Genomic DNA, 26,951 nt, shown 5'->3' with positions numbered 1-26,951 from the left:
AAGAGGCATGCCCAGGGCTGGCAGCGGGCGGTGCCATTGGCTGGCTCGGGCGAGGGGCGGGCCCCAATCCCGCCAGGGCGAGACAGCCGCGGGCCGAGCTCAGCTCCTGCTGGCGCGGCTGAGGGCAAACATCTCGGGGAGAGACTTGCAGAGGGCGCGATGCTTGTACTGTGAGTGATTCGACGGAGCATGAGAGTGGATCTCTGGGGCTCTCTGCGCACGACCCTGGGCCCCCTCCTCTGAGCAGAGCGCAGCGTCCGGCACACTGCTGCCCGCGGGAGAGGTACAGAGTCTCTTCCTCTGCCAGGCTGGCGCAGAGCGGCCGGGCGGGTGCTGAGGCTGGGCACTGTGCCGGGCGCCTCCTCTGTGGGAGGGCACTTTGGGGCCAAGTCTCAGCGAGACAGGTGCGCCTGGCGGCAGGGTGCACCTGTGTCCTGGTCCCCACTGCAGCTGGTCTCCTGGAAGCGTTGGTCCTAGGTGGGGAGGACACCGTGAGAGCTGCGGTACAGCCCAGTCTCACAGGGGCAGGGCAGCCTCATAGGCGCTGGTTTGGGAGGTGTGCCCTGTGCCAGGCCCGGAGCCAAGGGCACCCTCCTCATGGCTCCAAACCTAGTACTTTCCTTACCCCACTTTCAGATGAGAAACTGAGGCTTGCAAAGTGTAGGTTTGTCCACCCTGACCCGAGAAGGCACAGGTTTGACCAGGGTTGGAACCCAGTCCTCGGTCTGCCCTTCTACCGGCCCGAGGGTCACCCTGCAGCCTCCCCGGGATCTGGCTCTGGGCTCTAGGGTCTGGAATTCAAACCCAAGCCATTCAGAGACTCCAGCATCCTCAGGGCCCTGAAGGCCCTTCTCTATGCCACAACTATCCCAGCCCTGGGGTGCCTCAGAATCTGTGCCAGAAGCCAGGAAAACAAAGAAATAAACACGAGCCTGCAAGTGAGCTGTGGGACTCAGGAGGATACTGACCTGCCTGTCTCCCTCCTCTGCTCCTGGGCTGTGGCTGGAGGAGCAAGTGGGAGGTGCTGGGAGGGAAGTGCAGGGAGAGGAAGAAGAAGGAGCAGGAGGTGAATCCCTGCAGGAGGCCGGGCTGGGCTGAAGGGTGTGGTAGAGCCTGTGTCTCAGCACAGTCCACGCCCCTTTCTCTGCTGTGCCGGTGTTCCTGACTTGGCGTTCAGCGAGAGTGGTCTTCGTGTACAGATTAAATTGCCTGTCTGAAACAGCAGGAGGCTCCAAGGTGGCCTGGAGGTAGAGGAGAGAATGAAAGTCTTATGTCACCTGGGTCAGGGCCACCTGGACTGTGACAGAGTAACAGCCCCAGAAGCTGGGTGCATATTGCATGTTCAGATTCTGAATGCCGAGCCTCAGGGGAACTGCGACTGAGCACTTGGACTGGGATCCTAGGGCCTGGGCGTTGGTTTCAGGTAAACCTAGTGTGTTTTTCTCTCTCAGAGTTGCTCCTCCTGGGAGACCTCCTGCCCTTCTTTGGGTCCTACATGCCCATCTCTGAGCCTTGCTGTTCCCCCAGGCCCCAGATACCCATTGTCAACAAGAACTATGGTGGGAGCTTTGGTGCATTATGACAACCTACACAGGGCCTATCCCACAGGTCACCCACAGTAATCAACTGAGGGTTGCAATTATTTTACCCTCAAGAACCCAAGCTCCAGAGCAGGGAAAGGGACTTTACCCGGGGCCACACAGCTGGGAAACCCCAGAGCAGGGCTTTGTGCCCAGAGCCAATGAATGGTCTGATGGAGCACACTGCAGAAAGTATTTTGATATTGTTCTACAGTAACTCACAATCAAGTAGGAAGGGCCGCATGGCCCAAGGCTCTGTGGTTTCTCCTCCAGTTATGGAACTGGCAGCTCCCTGGGTCTTCTGTCCTGGTGGCTGAACTTTATCCTCAGACATACAGCGGGTAGCCATCTGGGGCCCCACCCCAGGCGCCGCCTGACCTGCCCCATGCTGCAGAGCCCCAAAGATGCTAGACCCGCTGTTACTGTGACTCTGGAGTGGCCCACAGCTGAGGGCAAGCTGGTCATACCCAAGCCCCTCTCCACCATGCTCCTCAGACCATGCTCCTTTAGCAGGTTCTCAGCCTGGGAACGAGGGACTTCCTGGCCCTGCTGCAGCAGTGTGCGGTTTGTGTGTGTGCATGCCCATATACACAAGCATGCACTCACTCACGCCCAGTTTTCTTAGAAGAATATGTTAAGTTCTCAAGAGACTCCGGATCACTCCATCACCCAAAAGACCCTGAGACCCAGAATCCCCAGCACTGCAAGTGCACATGGCTTGGGCAGAGGTAGCCCAGATAGACAGCTGTGGGCAGCAGCTGGTACCCAGAGCACGGCACACCTGCCCATCTACACTGCACCCCTGGCCCGAGCAATTGGATCTCGGGCTTGGCCATCATGAGCACCTGTGTGCCCCACCCCAACTCATGGGTGAGCAGATCCTGGTTTCTAGGACCCCCTTTTGCACAGACAGGAGGTGACTGCAATCTGGGGTGGTGGCACAGGCCAGGAAGTATAAGTATCAGGTGTCAGGGGAGCAAGAGGAACAGGAAAAGGCTCTCTTGCCCCAAGTTGCTGGGTCTGACAGCAAGGGCAGAAACCAGAAACCCAGCCCAAGAGGCATGGGTGAGGTGCTGCCCCTGGGATGGGGCCTTAGGAATCATTGGGAGGATGGTCTGTCTGTGGCCGGCCTGGGGACAAGGACCAGGCTCTTCAGAGGAAAGAGAGCCGTGTTAAGGGACCTACAAGCCAGAATGGCTTCAGCGGAACTCAGGACTGTGGAGAGGGTGGGGACACAGAGGAGGCACCTGGGTAGTGTGGTCAGACTGGGCAGGGCAGCAATGGGCCTGTGCCTGCCTCCTGCCCTGCCCAGGCCTCAGGGGCCCACCGGAGCAGAGTAGTGTCCTGCGGACTTCCCAGCTGCAGGATAGGCTGGGGCTGAGGGGGTGCAAGGATGGGGGACTGGACACTGGGGCTGAACAGCAGCTGAGTTGCTGCAGCTGTCCACACCCAAATGGCTGGCTTTCTCTGAAACAATGCATAGCTGAGGGCAGCCCGCGTCCACAGGCCCCTCTCCTAGCAGCTGGTTTCTTCCTGCCGAGCCCCTGCTGGGAACAGGTGCTGGGAAGCCCTTCGAAAGCTCCTTGTCCCCTCTGCCCGACGCTGCCCTGGCTGGCACATGGGGACACCTGGCTCCTCAGGGTCCCGGGCAGTGTCCCTCCCCTGCATTCGGCAGCCCTGCCACAGGCTCCCAGCTGGGCCGGCCTCTGTCCTCCTCTGTGTGCCTCCCAGGTCGCTTCCTGTATTACCCACTGGATTTAAACCATATCTAAGTGAGAAAGCAGGACTTGGGTGCCAGGAAGCGTCAGAACAGAGGTTATCAAGCTCTCAGGTTTCACTGATTAGCCTAGAGCATTTTCATGGGACGCCAGTCTGTCCTCCGTGTGTCAGGTGGGAGTACCACCAGCCAGCGCAGCCCCTGTGCATAAGAAAAGGCGCCAGACCAGAAGGCTGCCAGGCACTCAGCCTAGCTTCATGGAAACCCCCCTTCTTGGGCTCCTTTCCTCTCTTCCCAATTGGGCCATAGAAACTGGGCCTCCAGTGAATCACCACCACCTCCTTCTGTGATCCCCAGCTCCAAGACCACAACAAAGGAGAAAAGCCGGGCCTGGTGGCCTTCGTCCCTGCGTAGCAGACTGTCTCCGCATGGCTGGCAGAGCAGCCACTGAAGTGGAAAGTGAAAACAGCTGGCTTCTTGTTCACTTGGGATGGTGGCAGTGGCAGGCACGGTGCTGGGCCTCCCCTGGCGGGCAGCACGTCCTCAGCTGGGAAGCCCTGGAGGCTGAGCTGCCTGCTGGGTGTGGAGGCTGGAACAAGCCAGGGGCCTGTTCAGGAGAGGGTCGGGGAGGCTGGGGGAAGCTGCAGTCTGGCTGGGCCTGTTCACACTGTGGTCGGGCCGTGTGCCTAGGTGACAAGCCAGCCCCGCCTGCCCTCTCCCGACTCCTGCCTCCACCCGGGCATTCTCACTTCGATCCTCCTGTGCCCTGGGCTCTGCCAAAGGTTTAATTTCCAGAGAAGACTGAGATGTTCTGTTTCAAGAGGTCAAAGATCTGTGCCTCGGAGCCACCTGGTGGCCCTACTCAGTGCTCTACTCTGTGCTCAATAGATAGCTACAGGAAAAGCTCCTAATAGAGACAGAGAGGTGTATGCCTCCTCGTGTGTGTGTGTGTGTGTGTGTGTGTGTGTACCACTCTCCCCTCGGTGTGGTACAGGAGTTATAAAGACAGAGTTCCCTTTGGAGGGGGAATCTGTGTGTGATCCTGAGTCAGGTACCAGGTGTGTGTTGCCCACCAGGGGTGGAGGCCAGCGAGAGCCAGAGAGACCTGTGACTCCATGGAGCCATGCAGCTGAGGAGCTCAAAGGTCACAGAAATAAACACGGGAGCTGTTTTCCTCCAGCCCAAGGCTCCCACCCAACTAGGCTCAACTTGGCCCAGCAAGTGGGAGGAAGTGGCTATTCACTCCCAGCCTTGCTCCCTGCCCTCCCATCCTCCCCTGGGATGGCAGCCTGGGCTCTGCCCTGCCCAGCCTGGCTGTCTGCCCTCTAGAACCCTTCACTCTTCTCCTGTCACCTGTCATCTGCAGTCCAGGGCTATCCTGTGGTTTTAGCTGTCCTCTTGACTCCTCCTCTGAGTGGCCACTGCCACACTTGCAGCTGGAGACACCCATACTGCCCACATCCTCAGGGAAGGAGCTGGAGGCCAGCAAGGGAGAACAGGGCTTGGTGCACAGTGTCACTCGGTGCTCCAGGGTAGGGGCCCTGACATCCTCCTGCTGTTGACCAGAGAGGCCCCTTTAACCCAAATTGAAAAGTCTGCATTTGAACAAGCAGTTCTCAGCTGGGAAGGTATCAGACGCAGGGAGTCCATGCTGTCATCGCACAGGTGGGAAGGCTGAGGCCCCAGAGGACAAGGCTTGCAGCTGGAGCCACGTGGGCCTGCGGCTTGCAGCCCAGAGCACTTGGGGAAGCACTGATAAGAAGCCACTGCCTGGCTTGCAGGGAATTCCTGCTCCACATAGCAAAAGGTGCTGTGGGAGAAGGCCAGGGCTGTAAACCGAGTCGTGACATGAGCCAGAAGGCGCAAACTAGAGCCCTGCTACCACTAAAGTGAGCTTGGTCTGGCTGTGTGGTATTTCTAAGTACACCAAAATATAAAATATTAAATTAATGTGCACATTGTCCTAACTGCACTAGTCAACCTGGGCTGTGTTTTGCTATAGTGACAAATCCCTGGGATGCCAGTGGGTGGTCACAGCAGAGGCCAGGCCAGGTACACACCAGGGTAGGTGGTTGCAGGGCTCTGATCTGAACTCACTCAGGGGCCCGGCTAGCTGTCAAGTGCCCACACCAATGAGAACATGCAGCTTGCTCTGTCACCATGGCAGGAAACTGGTGCTGGTTCTTAAATGTGCCAGCCTGGAATTGGCCTGGGACACTTCTTTGTGTAGCCCATGGGTCAGGATTGCTCACACGGCCCCACCTGGCTCCAGAGGGTGGGGACAGCTGGCAGTCACATAGTCACTCACGGCACAGTGACCATCTTGGGCTGTGGACATAACCCAGGAACCCAGGTTCCTCCCCCACCTTGTGAAACAGATCTTGCATGAGTCCCCTGCTCCCAAGTGGCTCTGTGACTCAAGTTACCTCCTTAACCCCTGGACACATTTGATGATCCTGATATATATGCGCAACTCTGGAAAATCAGACTTGGGGAGCCCATGAATCTTGTATCGTATTCATACAGTCATTCAACAACCAGTTATGGGCCCCCTGCCCCTCGTGGCCTCCTGGGTCTACCCCACACTATCACTTAGCCACCCCCTCGGTTGGCAGGTTGACTGTGGAGTCACCCTTATTGACTTAATTATGGCCCCAAAGTGCAAGAATAGTGACGCTGCGTTTCGGGTTGTGTGTGGTGCTGGGGACAGTGGTGAAGCAGAAAGCCCTTGTCACCCTCTCTCTGTGCTCCTTTGCTTCTGGGGTGTCTGCCCAGGAGGTGGCCCCGAGGGACTGGGGAGTCAGAGGAGGTGGCAGGACAGAGAGAGGCGGTCAGGGGCTTCTCTAGTCCTGGAGGGGCTTCAGCAGGGTACGGGAGGAGGGGACAGTGCAGCTCAGCCTGGGAACATGGGGGAAGAGAGAATCCAGCCCCAAGCTCCTGCCGTCACCAGCCTACTCACAGCCAGAAGCAGCAGTTCCGTGGGCCACAGAGACTGTGTCCATTCAAAACCCAGGCCGGGGCAGCTTCTGCCCACTGTTTGAGGAACTTCCCAGCTGGCAGTGGCAGATCAACTTCCACAGCCAGCTGAGGGCTGAGGAACTGAAACTAAGCTTTGAAATCCCTGCTGCCTGGCCAGGAAGGAGGCAATGGTAGGTCACCAGCCCAGTCCCTGGGGCTCCCACCCTGCGTGCTGTGCAGGCTGAGCCCCAACAGGGCTGGACCTCTCTCTAGGCTGAGGGCTGCCTCCTCTGGAGCAGGGCAGGTGATGACACAGGGTCCTGCAGTCCCCGGGGAGCCTCCCTCTCCCCTGTCCACCCATCCCACCTCCTGTGCCTGTGCCATCCGACACTTGGCCTGCACAGGGAGCAGGGTCTTCACCTATGTGATGTCAACCAGGACAGGGAGCTCTCTGGACAGCTCAGTGCTGCACCGAGATGGCCTGGTGGGCACTAATGGATTCGGTGGCAACTGGCCCGGCCCTGAGACCCCAGGTGGGAGCACACGTGGGGCTGGACTCCTGTGAGTGGACGTGAGCTGGCCTCTGTGCTGGGAAGGACACAGGGAGCACCCTGGCCATGTCATCTTCTGACGTCACTACCACTCGGGCCCCTAGATGCAGCTTGGGAGGAGGGAGCCAGAGGCTGAGCAGCATGGGGTGTGATAGGTCTCACCTGGCTCCTGGCAGGCAGGAAGCCTTGATAAGAGGGTCCCTGACCAGATTGCTGTGGTCTCCTTTCGAGTGAGTTTGTTTGCTGTGGTCACTGTTATCCTGTCCATCTCAGTCTGAAAATATTAACTGGAGAATTCTAGAAACAAACAATTCCTAAGTTGTAAACGGCATGGTATCCCGTGTAACACCGCGAAGCCTGACCTTCCGACTCCTTCCAGGCACCCTCTCCCGAGTGACCTCCTGTATCTGCCCTACCCATCTCTTAGCCACCTCTCAGTTATCAGATCAACAGTGGAGATGCCCTTATTTGCTTAATTATAGCCCCAAAGGGCAAGAATAATGATGCTGCCTTTCAGTGAAAGGTTCTTTTTTTACTAAGAAAGGAAAAACCCTTAATGTGCTATGCAGCTAGGACCTGCAGTAAGAGCAACTCTTCTATTTATGAACTGTGAAGAAGGGAATAGAAATGTGTGTATTTTTGTTGCACCTAAAAACGACCTGCATCCTGACCTCGGTCTGTGTGGGTGCTGACAAAGGTGAGAAGGGCGTTGAATTCTAGGCTCAGTACCTTGGGGGTTGTGGGGTGCCCTGGGGGCCTTAGATTTTGTCCCCTTCGGGGAGATGTGGTGATGTGATGTGAGGAGACAGGAGGAACAGGCAGGAGAAGCCAGCCAGGTGGAGAAGGGCGGCTGAGTCCCCTCCTCGAAGGAGGCCAGCATGGCGGGAGCCTCACCCTCCCCAGTGTGAAAAGAGAGACAAGGCCAGAGGAGGGAAGAAGGCACAGGGCCAAGTCCCTGTTCTGGTGCAGGGCAGAGGCTGGGTTACAGAGTCAGGGGTGGTGGCTCTGCTGCTCTCCTGCAGGTGGCCTCAGGCAATTCACCGCACCTCTGCCTTCCCAGCTGCGGAGTGCGAGGACAGGATCCCTGCCTGTGATGAGGCAGCAAGGGGTGGAGGGTGCAGAGGAAGCCTGCCCCAGCCCTCATACCTAGGGAGCACGGTCTGGGTCCCATTAACCCACCTCGGCCCAGGGAATCTGTGGATGCAGTGACACAGTGATCATGGCTCTGCAGAAATGGGGGACATGGAAGGGTGGCGTTGGAGGACTGGGGAGTCAGAAGGCATCCCCAAGGCATCTCCGACAGGGGCAGAGAGTACGTGAAACAGCTAGCTGCCTGAGGATTCTGGAGGGTTCAGAGTGGGGCTTCTGGGCCTGACTCAGCTCCACCCTGGCCTAGCCAGGTGTGAGACCATGGCTTCCTCCAGCTCACCTGTGTGCCTTCTGCGTCTTCCCCGAAGGTAGCTTCCGGGTCTGCAGCGACAGGAGAAGATGAAGGAAGACACTCCTTCCGGCTCCTTCGTGCCAGTCAGTGACAGCAAGTCCATTCTGAAGTAAGCCTCAGTATGGCAGCAGCAGGGCCTCCCTAGGTGCCCTTATATGCAGCCAGCGGCCCTGGGCCATTCAGGGTGTGGGTCGGGTGCGGTGGCTCTTTGGGCCCTCTGGAGCTGGAAGGCAGGAAGGCGCCTGCTGTGGCTCTGACGTGATGGTGCTTCGTTTACTGAAGTCTTGGATGATACCATTGCTCTGATTGTGTTCAACAGTTAAAAAATAAACTCAAAACTGGTTACAGGTTTTAATGAAAAGTACATTTTGGGGATGCATTTTTAACATTACTTATTTATCCCCTCTCCATGAAAATATGTTTGGGATATTTTTTCATATCCATTTCTGAACGAAGAAAAGTATCTTTTTCATTTTATCTTAGATTTTGAGTTCTGCATCCAAGTATTTTGTAAGCATGGGCAGCTCCTTCCTGCCTTCCACCCCTAAGACCAGACCAGAGCCTTGGAATGGAGAGATTCTGCCATGGGCTTCCCATGTGCTCACCGAGGAGCACCCCAAGAAAGCAGGTCTCCTCGCACCCCACCCTGTCTCATTGCTGCCCACAGCCCGGCTCGTGCCCAAGTCAGCCAAGTCGATGCCATGAAGTTACACGACACTTCCCCATGCCTGGTTCCCATTGTCACACACAGGCCATACCTCAGCCCAGGCCAGGTCCCTGTCCCCTCTGCACACTGCCTGCAGGAGGTGGCACTGCCCTAGGAGGTGCAGCAGGGCCCAGGGCAGCCATGAGCCCCAAGTGACTGCAGGTTCCTAGAAAGGATGTTCAGGTGGCAAAGGTTTTATACAGAATAAAAATGCACCAGCTGTCGTTCTGCTGAGCTCATGCTGGTGGTGATAACTGGAATCCTGGTCAGTGGCGCATTGTCCCTTCTAACTCCACCTGCTGTGGGCCATGTCCCCAGCTAACCCGGCTGCTGGGAGACCTGAGATTGCCCATGTGCTGGCTCCCTGTGCCACGGCTTCCCACCATGTTAGGGACAGCCTGTGGTTGGCCAGCATAGCCCCCAAGCTTGCAGGGGCCCCCCTCAGCCTGACACTCTCACACTTCTGCTGTACCTGGAAAGTCCAGACGGGCACGAGGCAGGTGCCCCACAGAGGCCAAACAGGGACTTAACAGGAGTTACAAAAGGCAGGAAGCGAGACTGAAATGTCAGGAACCTGACTGCGGAATCCCCTGAGGAAGTGAGAGGAGGACACAGGTCATTGGGGACAACGCCTCTGTAACAGTATCACCCTTTCCAGCCCCACCCTGCCTCAGGTGCCCACACATGGAACCTTCTGGAAGATGAGGGGCTGATCATACATGCTACTTACTGTGCAAGCAGTGAGGCCAGCATTGTGTCCCGCCCTTGAGCCCCAAGGATTCCATGTCTTTCCCTCTCCAGGTCGGAGCTCTTGAGCCTGCTGAAGACCTACAACTGCTACCATGAGGGCAGGAGCTTCCAGCTGAGATGCCGAGAGGTGAGGAGTATGTCCCTCGCCCCCACACGTGCCCCGCACTGGGTCATAAGTCACACAGTCCTCCTGAGCTCTCCCTGGCCAGGACCAGGTTCCACACGGGCAGGTTCCCCATGAGAATTCAGCAGGGAGAGGTCACCTGTGTAGGCTCAGAGCCCCGGGGCTGGCCAAGCTCAGTAGTGGTCTCCACCCCCAGTGTCCGACATTTTTCAGGACAGCCTTGGTCTCGGCCCTGTGCCCCATCTGAGGCTCATTCTTCGAGGTGGGATTCTATCTGGGGATGGGCTCGGCAGCTGGCTGTTCCCCATCCATGAGCATCTCAGGAGCCAGTGAGGTGCGGGTGCCCCTCTGCTGTCGCCCACAGGAACCTCATCAGGGCCACCTTTCCTCAGCTACTTGTTAGCCCACGCCCCCCAACAGGCACCAGACAGAGCACCCAGGCGTGCACTAGTGCTAGGGTCTGACCACAGCACTCCCTGCTCAGGACCTCTGGCCAGGTGGGTGCTACTGCCTGTGCCCACCTGGAAGGGTGCAGACTTCATGCCCACCTCCCCACGAGGTACCTCCCACTTGCAACTTGGCAGCAGGCCCGACAGCTTGTCCCCTTCCCTGTCTGTCCTCTCCCCGCCTGTCTTATGCCAGGGTCTGTAGTGGGTCCCAGCTTCTCCCCTGACAGCAGCACAGACCAAAGATTGGAACCCCTTGGCCTCATTCATCACACTCCAAGGGCTCCCTGCGCAGGGAAGAAAGGAACCCAAGATGGCCAGGCAGTGGGTCGGAGCCATGTGAGGGGCAGGGAAGAACTGGGCCAGGTGGGGTAAGCCAGGAAGGCTTCCTTCCTGGGCACTGGGACCCTCCAAGGCCCTGGTGGTCCTCTGTGTGGTCCCTGTGCCAGGAGCTTTGGCATCATGGCCTGGGATCTGAGGAGAAGCTAAGATTCTTCCCTCTGCCTGCCCAGGTCCAGGACATCTGGCCCCTGGGCCTTTTAATGACAGGCCTAGCTTGAGAACCATGAGCAAGAACTTGCTCTTGGTGCCAAGGAGTCCCCAGAGCAGCACCTCTTAGGAACAGTGCGGGGAGCTGGGCTGGGGGGAGCCCCACCCACCCTGGCTCTGTGCTCTAGTGTGGAATCCACATGGAGAAGTGGGGGAGGGGGAGGTCCACGCCCCAGAGGCATTCCAGGAAGCCTTCAGTGTAGGGAGTTACCCATGGGGGGGTTCCCGTGTTCCTAGCCCTAGAGGTGCTGTGGAGGCCTGACTTGATCTCCATAGAGCTGGAAAGTACGTTTCAGGAGACTTCCGCAGCCCTCACAGGGCAAGGGTTCCAATCAGGGAAGTGCATGTCTTTTCGAGGTGACACCACTATTACGAGACTACAAGCCTGAGAGGTCAGAGTACTAGGGAGGACTGATTCCAGGCCATGCCGCCCCTCGGGGTCTCACTCAGGCCCCTGACCCACATTGCAGACCTGGAACATCCTGGACCCCTGGGCTCCCTGGAACCCCCAGCACCAGGCAGAGGCTGCAGGGCCACCTCAGATTGGCCTCACACGGGCCCCAAGTGCTGGCCAGACTGGAGGAGCTGACATCTTCCTGGGGAGTCCCAGTGTACCCTATATTTTGCATCTCCTTCACTTATTATGATACAGGAGTTCTGCAACATTAGAATGATCAATTTCTAGGCAAAGAAAGGAGCTTCTTGGAGGTGGAGTCTTTAGTCCAAGGTCACCTTGGAGTCACAGTAGCTCCAAAGTCTGGGCACAGTTGTTTATAGCCCAGCAGGACTGTTGCCAGCTTTAAAGGTCAGAGGTCTTGGGGTCTCTACTGAGTATCACTGAACAGGACTCTCATTCTGGTCCCCAAGCTGGATTTGCCCTCCCAGAGTCTGCCTTCAAGGAATCCTTCTCCCGCACTATCCCACCTACTGTCAGCAGAGTGTGGAGGGTGAGGGGTGTCCGTGGGCAGATGTAACCCTTCTCCCAGTGTCCTATGGAGAAGGCCAAGGCACCAGATGCCCTCCCTGTAACCCTGCTTTGGGGACAGTTGTGCTTGTCCTACAATGAAGGTGGGCTGCTAAGAGTACCTGTGCCTTGTGTGGGTCGCAGAGGGTTGCCACAAGGCTGACTGGTGTCTATTTGGAAGTGTGGGTTAGACCCATCACTAGCAGGGCAGTTGAAACACGGACAGGCAGGCCTGCCCACCCCTGGGCATCTGCAGGGGCTCACAAGCTCCCCCTTGTGGCTTTAAGCATGTACCACACAGTCTTGCCCGTGGGTCCCAGACCCCTGGGGAGACACAGGCTCTTCCCCTCCTGCCCTTCCCGGGGAGGGTCCCTCTCCTGTGGCCTGGGAGACCGCTGGGCCCTGGTGTGAGCATCCGGCCCATGCATACCTGCTCTCGGGAGCTGCCTGTGTCCCCACCAGTGTTGGAGATGGTGACAGCGACTCGGCTCTCACAGAGGGCTCAGCAGGAGGGGAAAGAGCTCTAACTGGCTTTTCTGTCCACAGCAGCTGGGATGCTGCAGCAGCCTCTCCTCCCAGGCTTCTGTGATGGAGGTGCGGTCTCTCATCAGTCAGCATCCTGTGGGCTGAGCGGTCTCTTGGCCCAGCCTGGGACTCTCCTGGGTCAATGTTTTCACACCAGGGAAAATTTGCAGAGGAGCCCCAAGACCCGGTGACCTACCGCACCCCACCCCACCCCCACAGCATGGTTTTGGACAGCATGCTGGTGGCCAGGCCCCTCCTTGGTTTCCTGCTGCCTGGGCTCCACAGCCAGGGCTGTCCATGACTGTTTGCAGAAGGTCTAGGACCTGGAGGTCTGAGGCTACTGAGAGGCCACAGCAGCTGTGAGCAGTGCTCACAAGTGTGGTGGTGCTTAGCACCCCAAGTTCGCTGTGCAGGCGTCCAAGCCCTGGGGTGAGGGCAGATGCTTGTGTCCCCACTTTCCAGATAAAAGCTGAAGCTTCTCTTTAGTGTGTGGCACGTGCAAAAGAGGACAGAAATCTTCAACAAGTTCAAGGCAGCTGAAATAGCTACACACAAGAAGAAAGACAGGAGCTTGGTGTAGCCGAGCAAGGAGGTAGCAGCAATGCAGCTCTGCCTGCTCCTCACTGCCCTTCCGTCCTGTCCAAGGCCAGCCACTCTGGGTCCTGACCCTCACCCCTCTGAGGAAGGAAGTCCTCCCATCCCTACCCCATGCACACCCACTTCTTGCTACTTGCCTCCAGGAACCAGGGTTCTCCCAGCCAGTAGACCCAGAATGGCCTGGGCTGGCCAAGCTTCAGGACATCTGGACAGGCCTGGTGCAGACAGGCCCTGTGCTGAGCTCACAGCCAAGAGTGGACCCTTCAGTGAGGCCCCTGGGCACGGGGACAGGTGGGGACCAGGCCACCAGGTCCCAGCATTTCACACCCTGGGGCTGCTCGAGTGGGGCCTCTCCAGGGCCACAACAGGACTTAAGAGCTGGAGGCAGCAGGGTCTCCTGGGGTGCCCAGTGGCACCTTTGCCGAGAGCCTATGTGAGCACCCTGAGAGTGAGGGCTGAGGTTGGGGTGCATAGGGCCTGTTTCACAGCCGACTCACCCGTGGCAGTTCTTGCCCCCAGAGCATGGCGTGCACTTACTTCTCAGGGAGCCCAAGCTGGGGCCCTCAGTCACCCCCACCCACCATGAGAAAGCAAAGGACAGAGCCCCCCATTATGCTCAGCCAGCAGGGGGAGACTCAGTGGTAGCAGTGCCCTCTTGCCTTGTGAGAGTCACTGCAGGTCACCAGGCAGACAGCCTTTCCAAGTGTCCCCTCCCAGAGCCTGCAGGGACCTGTGCACCATGGGGAGGGCAGGAAAGACAGGGCCCAGACGCCTCTGTGATGGAAGCCTTTATTGGGAGGCTCAGAGTTCGTGGATCACAGGGAGTTGTGAGCAGAGAGTTCGGAAGACGCTGCTGGGCCGGGGGCTGCAGGGGGAAGCCAAGGAAGTCCGGCTCTGCGTGCTGGTGCCCTGGTGCCTGTGCTGTGATGGCATCACCAGAGACCGCCCTGGCATCTTGGCCTTGCCGCTGTCCACCTGCCTGTGCAAGCTCCAGGGCCTGGCAGATGGGTCTGCCTTCCTGAGCAAGTCTGTCCCACTCTGATTTTCCTGGGACTCTCCAAAGAGCCAGTCCAGTGGGTCAGCAGCACCAGCAGAGGGCAGTGTGGGCCACAGGCTGCTGAAGCTGGCAGAGCTCTCCTTGGGGGAAGAAGCCAGGCTCCTCTCTCTGACCAGGGCTGCCCAGTGGGGTTGGCTGGGTCGGTCCCAGGGGATGACCTTGTCCAGCACGGTGGTGGGCTGTGCCAACTGGCAGATGGACCTCACGTAGTCCTCCAGGCTGGGGGAGGCTGGGGGCTCCTGCCCAGGGTCGGAGGTCGGCATCTCCTCTGAGGTCTCCTGGATGGTGGGCAGTGGAGCCACAGACAGCAGGAGCCGGGACCGCATGGCAGGCACCTGTTGGCCAAGGAGCACAGGGCTGAGAGCCTGCAGCTTCCCCACTCCTCCCTCAGATTCCAGCCAGGGCTGGAATCCTGGGCTCTTCGCTTCTGTGAACAGGGGCTTTATCTGCTTAGGGCTTTATCTTCACTGCATCTAAGATTGGGCACCCACAAGAGAGCCCAAGACCATGAATGTGGGCCAGAGAAAACTGGGTTCAAAACCAGGATCTGAGCTGGATGTGGTGGTGCCTGCCTGTCAGCCGAGAACTCTGGGAAACTAAGGCAGAAGGATCTCAAATTTGACCCCAGCCTTGGCCATTTAGCAAGACCCTGTCTCAAAATAAAAAAGAGCTGGGAGTGTAGCTCAGTATAGTCTCTGTAAAACAAAAAACACAACGATGACAAAAAAGAAACAACAAAAAATCTCCAAGATCTGCCACTTACTGACCTTGCGACTTGGGCAAGGTCACCTCTTCAGGTCTCCACTTACCCACCCGAGCATAAACAGAGTTATAAAGACACCCTGGCAGCAGAGTGTGGGAAACACGAACTAGGCCCCTGTAGGAGCCCTGGTGAAAGCCGGCATACACCACGTGACCTCTGTTGCTGCCCTAGGTGCTGGGCAGCTCACCACAGTGAGGCTGGGGACCCAGGCTGAACTGTGCCCTCAAAGACCAGCAAGGCCTGTGCTCCCCTCAAGCCCCAGGCAGGTACTCTGTCTTACCTGGAGCCAAGGGGCCTGGTGTGGCAGGGAGGCAACAGCAAGGACAGTCCTGTCCCGAGCTGGATGCAGAGACCAGGCTGTGTCTGGGTGGGTTGCAGGGAGGATGGCTGTGGCAGGGGAAGGCTTCTCCCTGTCTGGCTGGCAGAGGCCTGTGGCTGCTTTTATACCTTTCCTCCAGCCTTCAATAACTGTCACGAGAGCCAAAAATAGCTGTGCTGGGGAGGGAGGTGCCCGTAGGAAAATAGCCCGGTGGGCGGGGCAGCCTGGAGCTTTGTCTGCCGTCGCTGAGAGCTGGGAAGTTGCTGACCTGCAGAGCTTGTCAGAGTCTGCGCCCCAAGGCGCTCTCCACCGTGTGTCACACCAGTGCCCAGGCCCAGACTGGGTCTGCTCCTGGCTTGCAGCCCTCGAAAGTGGGGCGCCCTTCTGTGCCTGGCCCCAGATTAGCGCTCCTCTGTGCCAGGACAGCTCTAGGTACTGTGGACATGGCAGTGGGCTCATGACCCTATGAGGGCACCGTCGTGTCACCTGCTGGGGCTGCAGGCACTGTGAACAGCTGCACAGAGCAGGCAGAGCACCGTGGGGCCAGGTGGCTGCCGTTGTCCCTCCCTAAGAGGTGACAAACACTATCTCTTCCCAGTGGAAATCAGAAATAGGGCAGCAGGTGCAGAGGTGTGGAATGGACGTGCAGGGCACAGCCGGGTTGACAGGGTTGCTTGCCTCGTCCATGCAGGAAGAGGGCAGAGGACCTCGGTGCAGACTCTGGGTTTCACTGCAGGGTCAGAACAAGGGCTGTGGTCTGGTTTCCAGCCTCTGCTCTGGCTGCAGTGCCTGGGCTAGGGGTGCCAGATGGGAGCCATAGCAAAGTTGGGAAATCCAGAGTGACCACCACACAGGAGGCAGCTGGGGACCAGGGCTGCCCCTGAGAAGGCTCCAGGTAAAAAGCCAGCATCATGTGCTTCTCAGACAGGCCCAGAGCTCACTTGGAGTTTATCTGCAGCTCACCTGGAGCCCACCTGGGGCTCACCTGGAACACACCTGGCCATGCCCACAGGTGGAGACATGGAGAGGAGAGCCCACCAAGCCTGAGATCAGAGGGTTGGGTGGACCCTGGGCTCCAAGGCAAGGAGGGGGAGGCGGTGGCCTCAAGTTCTTAGGGCCTAAAGAAGCTTCTGCCTGGGTCCTTGGGAGTGGACAGCAGGGTTCCATTTGCACCTGGCAAGCCCCACACCCGATGCTTCTCTGCAGCCTGGGAGGGTTTCTTCCTGGAGTGGCTTCTGATACAGGAACTTCACAGCCTTTCTGGGCTGGTGGTGCCACCCAGGTCAGGAGACCCAGGGGACAGTCCTGGGCTGCCTGTGTGCCCTTTCCCTCCTGTGTCCTGTGTCCCGGCAGAGCTCATTGCTCATTGCCTCAGCCTTCCCTACTTGATCAGAGACCGCTTCGGACTAGTGGGGCCCTTCCATGTGGGCAGGCCAGGTGAAGGAGGGTGTGTAGGGGCACAGGAGCAGCTTCTGTGGGGACATCCACCCTCTCCCGGCACAGCTGCCCCTCCAGCTGCCCATGGCACCCTCCATCCTCCCGGTCCAGAGATGCCTCTGCTCTCCACTGCCACCCAGGTCTCTCCTTCTGGTCTCTCAGGGCCCAGCCTCTGCATGTCCAGCCCCACGCCCTGCTCCCCAGCACCCTTTTTTCCACCCTGGGGTGCACAGGGACCCCCAGGCCTCTGCCAGTCTTGGCAGCAAGTGTGCCAGCCTTCACCCAGGCATCTCCTTCCCTCTGCCAGGAGCCCACCCTCCCCTCACCCATGACCCTCTCCAGGCTGGGGCACCAGCTCCTCCAGTATACCTCCACCTGTCTCCTGCACCCAGGCGTGATCCCCTCCTGGGTGCTCGAGTCTCCCCATGCCCAAAGTCCAAGATGGGCTGGAGGGTTCTGAGTCCCAGTGATGAGCTCCCTACACCTGAGGTGTTTAATGGGGCCAGGATCCCTCCAGCCAGAGGCACCCAAGGCCAAAGCAGAGGAAATGACCTCATCTGGGCCTTGCTTTGTCCCAGGCAGCTTTGGGCCCAGAGGTCAGTGCAGCCTTTCTTCATGGGCAAACCCTGTGCAACATCAGTGAGAGCCGCAGCAGGTCTGCAGCTAGATGTGGTGGCCCACACCTGTAATCAGCACGGAGGGAGGCTGAGGCAGGAGGACCACAAGTTCAAGTCCAGCCTGGACAATTTAGAAAGACCCTTTCTCAAAATACAAAATGAAAGAGGGCTAGGGATGTAGCTCAGTCCAAAGGCCCTGAGTTCAATCCCCAGTAACTCCCCCTCAAAAAAAAAAATGTATCACCCAGAGTTTCTTGTTTGGTTTCTTTCTTGGCACACAGTGGAAGGTCACATCAGAAAGCTGCGTGTATTGTTGATAACCCTAGAGTAGGTGATTTCCTGTGTGGATGGCGCATGTTTGAAACTACAAACAGTTGCTAACTGGGAGGTCCACCTGGTAGTGCGGCTGTAGGGGAAGAAGTCCCAGGGTCCCTGTGCTCACGAGGGTCCCATGCCAGTGAGTGAGCGGAGAGATGTAGGACCTCCAGCGAAGTGTGGGCAGGTTGGCTGCACTTCCCCAGCTGCACTTCCTGCCTGCAGTGAGGATGTGCCTCTGGCCAGCAGCGGGTTCCTGTGGGGCACAGCTCAGCACCCCTCCCAGCCCACCTCCTGCCCCGGGGCACATCACATGTGTGTTTGGGGCACGGGCTTGGACAGTGACGGGGAGGGGTGCAGCTGACCAAAAGTTCCCACAGGAGGAAGGGGCTCTGATCATCGAGGGTCTCCTCAACATCGCCTGGGGGCTCCGCAGGCCCATCCGCCTCCAGATGCAGGACGACTGGGAGCCCACACACCTCCCCTCTGCCTTGTGGCTGCCTGCACTACCCAGCTGCCCCCTGTGAGTGCCGGGACGGGCAGGGTGGGGCCTCTGTGATGCCCAGGCACCTCAGACTCCAGGAGGATCCCAGCCCACCCATGTCCAGTACCTCCCTCCATGGCTCCTACGTCTGCACAGCCAACGCCCTGCTCACTACACACACGTGGGGCGTGAGGACAGACCCCCTGGAAGTGGGCAAGCAGTCCCGGAACATCTTGCCATGTCCCAGGACCTCCCAGCACCCCTGTACTCGGGCCACGTCCCACCCACATGCTGTCCCTTCTCTCTGCTGCAACACTGGCTGCCCTGCCTAGGCTCTGTCCTTGCCTCTGCCCGACTCCCCCAGCCCCCAGGAAGCCCTGTGAGCCCCCAGGCACATGGCTGCACTGACGCTGACCTGGCTGAGCCCAGGCCTGAGACAGGACACCAGCTGTGTGTGTGCCCCTGGGTCACAGCCCCGCAGACCAGACCCCGCTGCTTCTCCTAGCAAGGGCTAGGAAGCCTTTGCTTGCCCTTCCTGTTGGAAGTTCACCCACCTCCACCTGCCCCGCTCTGGCCCACGTCTGCCCCAGGCAGCCGGGGCCTCCTCCTCTGGTGAGTTGCCTGTTTGTGCCTCGGCCACCTGAGTGCTGCGATGGTTCCTTTCAGGAAGGAGCCCCCTCAGCAGGACTGTGAGATCACTGCCCAGAAGCCAAGTGCCCAGGCTTTGCACCAAGCCACAGGCTCCAGGGACAACTCAGGTAAGCATGGTTCTACCATGCCTGGCACAGCCTCCTGCAGGAATGACCTGAGTGTCCCTGCAAAGCAGCAACTGGTGGGGCCCAGGAGTCAAGTGCTCATCCCTTTCTCCCTGCAGGGAACCCAGAGGAGGACGAGGAGGTCTCTCAGCTGATGCGGACCAAGAGTGATGCCAGCTGCATGATCCAGAGGCGGCCCAAGCGCCATGCACCAGGCGAGGCCCAGCGGATCCGGTGGCACCGGTTCTCCATCAATGGGCACTTTTACAATCACAAGGTGACGTTCTGGCATGGCCTGACCTGATCCTACTCAAAGATTCCAGGGGAGAATCACTTTGCCCAAAGTTGCACCCTGAAAACATCCCTACTCAGGACCCACTGTCCACCGCCTGCCCACGGTCCATCTTTTCTCCAAGTCCTGGGGTTTTGGCAGACAGAGACCCCAAGGTTAGCCTTAGTGAGGCCATTTTGGGGAGGTTTCCCCGAGCCAAGGGACTGTCATCCCATGGGAAGAGCGTGTGTCCCGCTGTCCCTGTCCTGGTGGGTTGAGCCCATATGGAGTGTGCTGGGGCCCCGTTTGTTCCAAGAGAACCTGGCAGGGCTGGGTTCCCAGCACTGCCTTTTGTCCAAGTGTGCATTGTCCTGACCTTGGGAACCGATCGCCTTCCCCCATTACATCATTCCACAAACACTGGTGCTGTAAAGAGAAGCGATTGTTACTATAAATGGAAGGAGTGGCAGTTGGGTGAGACGGGCCAGAGTGTCCTGTGCCTGTGCCAGCCGCATCCTGCTGTGCTGGGAAATGGAGCAGGGGTTCCCAGCTGGGCAGCTGCCCTCCTGGATGACTCATGGGCAGGGAGGGGGTCTTGGGGTCACATCGCAGGAACAGCAGCCCAGGGCAAGCCATGTAGGGACTGCTCAAGCCGCTTTGGGGGTGCTCAGGATCTTAGGAGAAAGCTCTCAGCTTGGCAAGCAATGGACCCTGCTTTAACCCCACCACTTCCCTTCTCCTAAGCCTGGCCCCCTCGAGCTTTGCAGTAAGTGCTACAGAATGGCCACAGGGTGTCCTTTAGGTCCTGTTCCCAAAGGGATTTAGTTTGGGAAGCGTTCATACCCGTTGTTAGTGTTTGAGTAAATACTGATGTGCTATTTTAAGGAAGTCCTCAAACATCTTCAAAGACCATGTGCTGGGTGTGCCCTCTTTCTAGTTCTGTGATCTTAGGAAAAAGAGGACTTTGCCCATGACGCAAGCATTGAATTGTGGCATTCAGATCTGGTGCACTGGTTTCTCCCACCTCCCCTGAGGTGTCAGGCACCCCAGGACCCTTGGTCATGGTGCTGTCCTTTCAAGTGGGTGACCCTGACCAGCTCTCTGACCTCCCCACCCTGTGCTTCCTTTCTGAGAAAAGTTCTAGGTGCATCAGAGGCTGCAGTGAGGGTTAAATCAAAGACTATTCATAAAGTATTAGCAGGTGCAAGGGGCAGTAGGTGGTTGCTGAGGACTATTCTGCATAGGTGGTGTCCTGGGTGACTTCATGTATGGATGCCTCCAACTTAAGATGAGGTTAGGTCCCATACAGCCAGCATAAGTTTAAAATACCCTAAAACAAGGATGCATCTCATCTGCCCACTCTACTGAACAACCTTACTAAGTGATGCAGTGATTGTGGTACTGGCTGTCCCCTCCGTGATCCTGCAGCTCACTGCACTGACTGCACTGGGAGACACCATCCTTCAGCACATCACTAACTTGGGAAAGGGTCCAAATACCAAACTCTCAGTTCAGTTTCTACCCTATGTGTACTGTTTTCACACCATCATAAAGCTAAGAAATTGTGCGTTGAACTATTGTAGTTGTTGACCAGCTGTAGTGTCTCATGGGCAAAAACAAGAACCTGCAAGAATAATTGCCAAATGTGGTGACACACACCTTGATTCCACCTACTCAGGAGGCTGAGGCAGGAAGATTACAAGTTCAAGGCCAAGGGCTGGAGAAGTAGCTCAGTGGTAGAGCATTCGTCTAGCACGTGCAAAGTTCTGATTTTTGTCTCCTTTCTACACACACACACACGAATATACTGAGGCTCTTCCAAAACTATGAGGATGCCCCTGGTGTTGGGTGTGTAACTGGGGAGCTGGGGCAGCATTGCATGGCCGTGGAAGCCATGCTTTTTAGAAGTGCTCTGGTAAATTGCACTGTTCAAAAAGCATGGCCAGGCATTCTTTTCCCAGTGCTGATTCGGTTCCAGAGTCTGCACTGGGGAGCTGTGGGAGATGTGTATAGCAGGCTGCTGAGGCTTGGCCCTGACCACACTTTGGGGAACAGAGGTGCTTGGAAGGTGGTACCTTGGACAGCAATGCGAACGGTGGAGGAAAACAGCTAAGGAGATGGGATTGTGCTGGGGGCTGCTTCGTTGGGACCCAGGGCTCTGCTTGGCACCACTGGGAATGCTTGGAAGAAAAGATCAGCAGACATGGTGGCTTGATAGGTGGAGTGAAGGAGAGTCCAGCCTCCCGCTCCATGCATCTGTTCCCGGGATGCAGAGAGAGCTGGCCCTGGTGCTGTGGGGCATGGGTGTCCCCAGGATCTTCTGTAAGATGCCCTGCTGCAGCTTCCTTGAGCACCCTGCATAGAGGGGGATCCCCAGAGCAGGGCATCATGTCATTGGCCCAGGCCTCCATCAGGCCTGCCCTGAGCCACCCTCGTCCTCCCACACAGACCTCTGTGTTCACCCCTGCCTACGGGTCCGTGACCAACGTGAGGGTGAACAGCACCATGACCACGCTGCAGGTGCTCACCCTGCTGCTCAACAAGTTCAGGGTGAGTGGGTTCATGGCATGGCTACCTCACCAGGGCTGTGGGCCTTGCTGGGCAGAGAGCTGGAAGGGGAAGGGTGGAAGACTGGCAGTGTTTCCTCAGCTACACGGGAGGCCCTGGGATTCAGGCAAAGTCGGCAGGGTCCTGGGCATGTGGCTTGTGCTCTGTTCCCTCTCGGCTCGCAGAGCCGAGCTCTGACTTCTATGGCCCTCTGTGCAGGTGGAAGATGGCCCTGAGGAGTTTGCACTCTACGTGGTCCACGAGTCCGGGGGTGAGTACTAGCTTCCACTTGTACAGCAGCAAAGTGGAAAGCCTGTGTCCCTACAGGCAGTTCCTGGCTCCCTGGAAGCCCTTTCCCCTCCCCTGAACCACACTGCCACCCCTCTACCACCCCCATCACTCTCAGAATCCCAGTCTTTCAGACCCCATCCCGTGAAAGGGAGGTTGTCCACCTCATGGGGACTCGGCCAGGAGTGCAGGATGTGTGCTGGGCGGTGACGCTGAGCTTCGGTCCAGAATCTGCAGGTCCCCTGCAGTGCTGGTGGCCATGCTGGCACCCAGCTGCCTCTCCTACCTCCAATCTCCTACTCTTCTGCTCCTCTCTGTTTCAGGGGCCTTGGTTGGGTGATACTTGGGGAAGGAACAAAGCCTTCTCCTTCTACCCATGTGAGGTTTATTGGCCAGGCCCCATAAATGAGATTAACCCGAGGCAGATTAGCAAGAAGAAAGCAGCTAAGGTTGTTAACAGGTGCATTGGCCACAGGCGCTCCTGGGACAGCCTCAGGGTGGGGCTCTTGGTGTCATTACAGAGCCAGTGACACAGGCAGCAAAGGAATTGGCCAAGATGAGAATCAGGCACCGTGTATTCAGATCAGATTGTGCCTGCCAGAGTGAACGATGGGGGATAGAGTTTCTGCAAGGAACTGGGGCTTGGAGCTGCATGAAGGGCCTGGGGTCTCAGAGATGCCTTTCCCAGGGCATTCTGGTCCAAGAGCACCCGCACTGTATGGAAGCAGCATTGTGTGTCCAAGCTGCAGGCGGGCAGGGTCCAATCTGCTCCTCGCAGAGGCCCCTCCCCAGAGGGAGAGTCACCCCTTGCCTTGCTCATCACTCAGTGTCCCTGAAGGAGCTCTGCGTTGCCAGCGGAGGATCCCCATCTGGCAAAAGGAGGGGCTGGGACCCAGGAGACAGGCCGGCTTCCAGGGGGCACTGTGGAGGCAGGCCGATGGGGTGAGGGCTTTCTTTCGCAGACTTCCTTATGGAGATTCCTCTGGTGCATTCCTTGGGTGAGTGAGGGTCCCAAGTTGGCTCTGGAGACTGACTTCTGTCCTTCCTGGTGGAGGGAGAGGACACCCTGACAGACTTATGTCCTCCCTTAAGACAAGTGGGAGGCGCTCACAGAGCTCCCCTTGCATCTGCTTCTGCTCGGTCGCCACCATAGTCCTGCACCACAGAGGCCGACCTAGGGTGGCCTGCTCTGCTGCCCTTAAGCAGATCATGCACCTCGGACCCCGACCCCTTGCCTGCCCATTCTCCGTCATGCTCCTGTCCGCTGGGAGAGATCACCCTGCCGTCCAGTGAGCTGTCTAAACCTCCTGTTTCAGAGCGGACAAAGCTAAAGGACTGTGAGTACCCACTGATTTCCAGGATCCTGCATGGGCCCTGTGAGAAGATTGTGAAGCTCTTCCTGATGGAGGCGGACCTGGCCGAGGAAGTCCCCCATGACGTGAGTGGGGTCACAGTGGGGCTGGGGTGGGACGGTAACCTTGGCCCGGGTCCTCTGTGGCAGTGCCCACTGGGCCATCCTGGGGCTCCATTACCCGCTTCCTGGCTGGCCTAGGCCAAGGGGGCCTGGCTGCTCAGAAGCTAGGGCCTGGTCCATTTCCTCTGTGGTATGTGATACCTTTTCCTCCAGTGGAGGGTGTTTGGTTGTGGTTTTGTTAGAGACTCACTCAGGCTCCTTAGCCGGGGTCTAATGCAGGCAAGAGAAGGAAGTACCTAAGTTGGCTCAGAAGCCTGTAGGGTTAGGACCCAGGAGAAGGTCGTGATATAGGGGGATAGATGTAACTCCCAATCTTGCTAGTACCTGAAACAAGAGTTTCTGTTCTCTAAAATCAAAGAATGAATTCTAGAAACAATGGAGGTTAAGAGTAGGAAACATTTATTGAGAGAAAGATAGCTTCTGTCTAAGACAGAAGGGGGAGCAGAAAATGGGCTGCCCAAGGGACACTGTTTCCCAGGGGGTTTTTATGGAGAAAAGTCTAGGTGAGGCAGGTTCAAGGTGGAAGAAAATTATAGTCAACTAGGAAGATTACAAGTATAGTTGCTTAGGTAATATTGATCCAATGGGAAATCACAAAGTGGGCATGAGGTGGGACAAAACTGTGATGAACCAATAAGATTACAGCAAGTATAATCACTTAGATAATATTGATTAAATGAGGATCAAATGGGGAAGCAAGTCTACCTACAAGGAACACAGCAAGGATTTTTGATAAGGGATTGGTAAGAGAACTTTCCTGGAAGGGGTGGGGTGGGTTAAGGTCTTGGTCCCCCAACCAGGTGATTGATACCTATTTAGAATATCAGTCACTGCTATTCATTCCTTGGGGAAGAGCTAGGGTGTAGGGTGTAGTAGTTTCTCTCTTTTTGTAATGCTGACCTTCAGTGAATGTATCTCAATGTCCTTCTTGTTTACTCCTAGAGGGCCCGCCCTGTCCAACTGCATATAGGATAGCTAATTAACTTACCTATCTACAATAGTCAGGCCTTGTCTCCCTGGGTCTCCCCGAAGGCTGGTTGGGTTTCGCTCTGTTGTCAGAAATGGTGTTCCTACCACCCCTGCCAACAGGGACCCGGTGCCTTTCTTAGAATCAACTTTGGGCTTTCCCTGGGGATAAGCCTTGCTGTGAGATAAGGAGATTCCACTCTCTGTTCACAGAGGGAGCAGTGGGGCGTGGGAAGGGGTCGGCTGTGGCTCTGTGGACCTTGCTGGCCTGGCCCACTGCGGAAGCCAGGAGGAGAGGAAAGCAGGCTTGGACCTCTTGCATAAGGCACATCAAAATGTTCTTGGATTTTCTAGGTCGCTCAGTACATTAAGTTTGAAATGCCTGTGCTGGACAGTTTTGTTGAAAAATTAAAAGAAGAGGAGGAGAGAGAAATCATCAAACTGACCATGAAGTAAGTGGCAGTTCTCAGCCATGTGTCCTGACACTGAGCCTCACACTCAGGACACCCCTCTGCTGGGCATCGCCCCACAGTCTGGGGAGGCTCCCGGCACCACCTCGGGCCCTGCTCAGTGCTGAGGTGGCATGCTGGGGTGACAGCTGCCAGAATGGAGAGGACACAGCCCAGACTGCCCACCTGCCTCAACGACCTCCCAGACCCGGGGCAGCTGCAGAAAACTGGGCCCGAAAGCAGAAGCAGGAATGCACTTGGCCCTGGGTGAAGATTTCCAGTTCTGCTGCTTCAGGAGGGCAGTTCAGTGGAGAAGGCACAGGGTCACCAGAGCCGGCTGTGTGAGCTTAGCAGGCTGCAAGTCCTGGCAGATCTGTCCCTCAGCAAGGAGCATGGAGTGACACCTAGTCGGTATCTGCCCTGTGGATAGGAATGGATTGCTGCTCACTGAAATGCCTGCAAGGGTCTAGCTTGGAAAGCCACACCCCCATCTGTGCAGTCACCCCACCGGGAGCCAGTGGGGACCCCATAGAAGGAACCACCCACTGCACCACCAGTCACTCTAGGGCTTTAGAGATAGAAGGGACCCGGAAATCCCCTGGTCAGAGTACAGAGGACACTGAGGCCCAGGCCAAGAAGGGTGCAGCACAGGTATTTGCAGAGCTCAGCCTGGAACACAGGCTTCCTAATCCCTACCACTCCTCTGTGCACCCTGGCCTCTCCAGTCCCTAATGGAGCATCTAAGGAATAGAAAGTACTGCATTCTGCCTGCCACTTGTGCAGGCAGCCCTGCTGACCAATCCTCATGGTAGCAGGCGAGCTCTGCCCCCCCCCCCACTGCTGGAGGAGACACAGTGGTGGTGGGTGCAGTGGTCCCTGGGCCAGGCACCTGCGTGCCTGTCCTTCTGCTCTCCCCCAGCCTCAGCAAGTTCCTGTTCCATCTCCTTGCAGGTTCCAAGCCTTGCGTCTCACGATGCTGGAGCGCCTGGCACAGCTGGTGGAGGCCAAGTAGTCACTGGTGCTGCCTCTTCGGCCACCCCCAGCCGTGGAGCCTAGTGGCCAGGCTGACCAGTCACACTGATCGCACCACTGTCTGAGGAATTCAGCACCCATGCTTCTAATGTGTCAAAGCCTAAGTAGGTCGAGCCCTGCTCCCCTGGGAGCACATAAGGGACAGATCCAGGCCCTGGGAGTCAGAGCCTTTCAGCTGGAGTTTGTGGCAGGCTGTCTGGGCAGTGAGCTGAAGCTGTTGCACCAGCTGGGTCATCTGGTGGAGCACATCCCCTGCTCAGGAGGGCAGCACTCGGCACAGACCACCAGCCCTGCCTTCGTCACCTGGGAGCCTCGAGAGCCTTGTCCATCCCCACGTTCTGCTGCCACTCAGGGCTCTGCTGTGGAAAGCTGTGTTCCACCCCTCCCTTCCCCATAGCATCCCAGGCCTCCAAGCCACAGCCCCTCACCCCGGCGCAGAGTTTGGGTCACCAGCAAGACCACAGGTCCGATCTCTATGCAGAGCCAGTCTTCGTTACGAACAGAGCTCACTGAGAGCAGTGTCAACTTGATCCCATGAGAAGAGGCCCCCTCGGTGGTGGTGGCAGCTCAGGTCCAGAAGACGGGGTGACTCAGTACTTCCCATCAAAGTATGGTAATGAGGAGAAAGGCCCATTTGGGGAGAGGGACACTTTGAATTCCTGGGGGCCAGACACCAACCAATGTGTTTGTTGACTGGTGGAGAATTTCTGGAATGAATGAGGAAGGTTTTGCAAAGCCCTACAGCAGCTTACATCAGCTGGGAGGGTGTTTATCTAACACTGAAAACTGAAGCCCCAACTTTTCCCTTGCTGGGATCTTTGGGCAGCGGATTCCCAGGGCGAAACCACAAAGGCCTGTGGCGATGGAAGAGATTCTGTGTCAGCGCTGCAGTAGCCCCCACGCGGGCTCGGGACAGGGAAGAGCCAGGGAGCATCTCACTTTGTGGAGCCCCTAGGGTGTGTTGGGGGCACCGTGGTCAGAGGTGGATGCCAGGGGGAGCAGTGCGCTTGTCCCTCCTCTCTGGCAGAGTAGCTTCTTAGGGCTCAATAAAGGTGTGCTGCACTGAACTGTAGGAATGAGGGCCAAGCTTTCTTTGTCTTTGTCCCACGGTGTGTCCACTGTGGCCCCAGCTCTCGGAAGCTCTCATCCCACAATGTGTGGTGCCACAGTGTACACTGACAGGACCCTGGTTTCTGTGCCTACCTGGGGCCAGTGTGGCCCGAGACACAGAGGAGGATGCACTGGTGAAGCCTGCAGAGGGGCGAGCAG

The 26,951-nt window shown here is 57.5% G+C and overlaps 2 protein-coding genes across 5 annotated transcripts; one reads left to right on the top strand and one right to left on the bottom strand.

Annotated features, from left to right (window-relative positions):
• The first annotated feature begins 56 nt into the window (after nucleotides 1-56).
• Nucleotides 57-26,754, top strand: Rassf4 (Ras association domain family member 4). 4 transcript variants are annotated; one of them, XM_087211008.1, is made up of 11 exons: nucleotides 57-170; nucleotides 8,264-8,356; nucleotides 9,755-9,830; nucleotides 17,797-17,939; nucleotides 18,567-18,658; nucleotides 18,775-18,932; nucleotides 21,375-21,476; nucleotides 21,693-21,744; nucleotides 23,078-23,199; nucleotides 24,556-24,653; nucleotides 25,602-26,754. In XM_087211008.1, the coding sequence occupies exons 2-11, from the start codon at nucleotides 8,295-8,297 to the stop codon at nucleotides 25,660-25,662; spliced, it is 966 nt and encodes a 321-aa protein (XP_087067134.1). In that variant the 5' UTR covers nucleotides 57-170; nucleotides 8,264-8,294; the 3' UTR covers nucleotides 25,663-26,754. The 4 variants fall into 4 exon arrangements, with proteins under 4 accessions (XP_087067134.1, XP_087067136.1, XP_087067135.1 ...); XM_087211009.1 differs by having other exon boundaries at nucleotides 80-283; XM_087211010.1 differs by lacking the exon at nucleotides 21,375-21,476 and having other exon boundaries at nucleotides 60-170.
• On the bottom strand, nucleotides 13,684-15,212 carry Depp1 (DEPP autophagy regulator 1). Its single transcript, XM_087211007.1, has 2 exons — nucleotides 15,009-15,212; nucleotides 13,684-14,300 (listed from the first exon to the last, which is right to left on the bottom strand). The coding sequence occupies exon 2, from the start codon at nucleotides 14,289-14,291 to the stop codon at nucleotides 13,710-13,712; it is 582 nt and encodes a 193-aa protein (XP_087067133.1). The 5' UTR covers nucleotides 14,292-14,300; nucleotides 15,009-15,212; the 3' UTR covers nucleotides 13,684-13,709.
• Nucleotides 26,755-26,951: the final 197 nt, after the last annotated feature.

This window comes from Heterocephalus glaber, unplaced genomic scaffold, assembly GCF_053883595.1.
Source record: "Heterocephalus glaber isolate CG9 unplaced genomic scaffold, H.glaber_assembly_v1.0 deba00001258, whole genome shotgun sequence".
In the NCBI taxonomy this organism is placed as follows: Eukaryota; Metazoa; Chordata; class Mammalia; order Rodentia; family Bathyergidae; genus Heterocephalus; species Heterocephalus glaber.
This window is presented reverse-complemented; position numbering and strand designations above follow the sequence as displayed.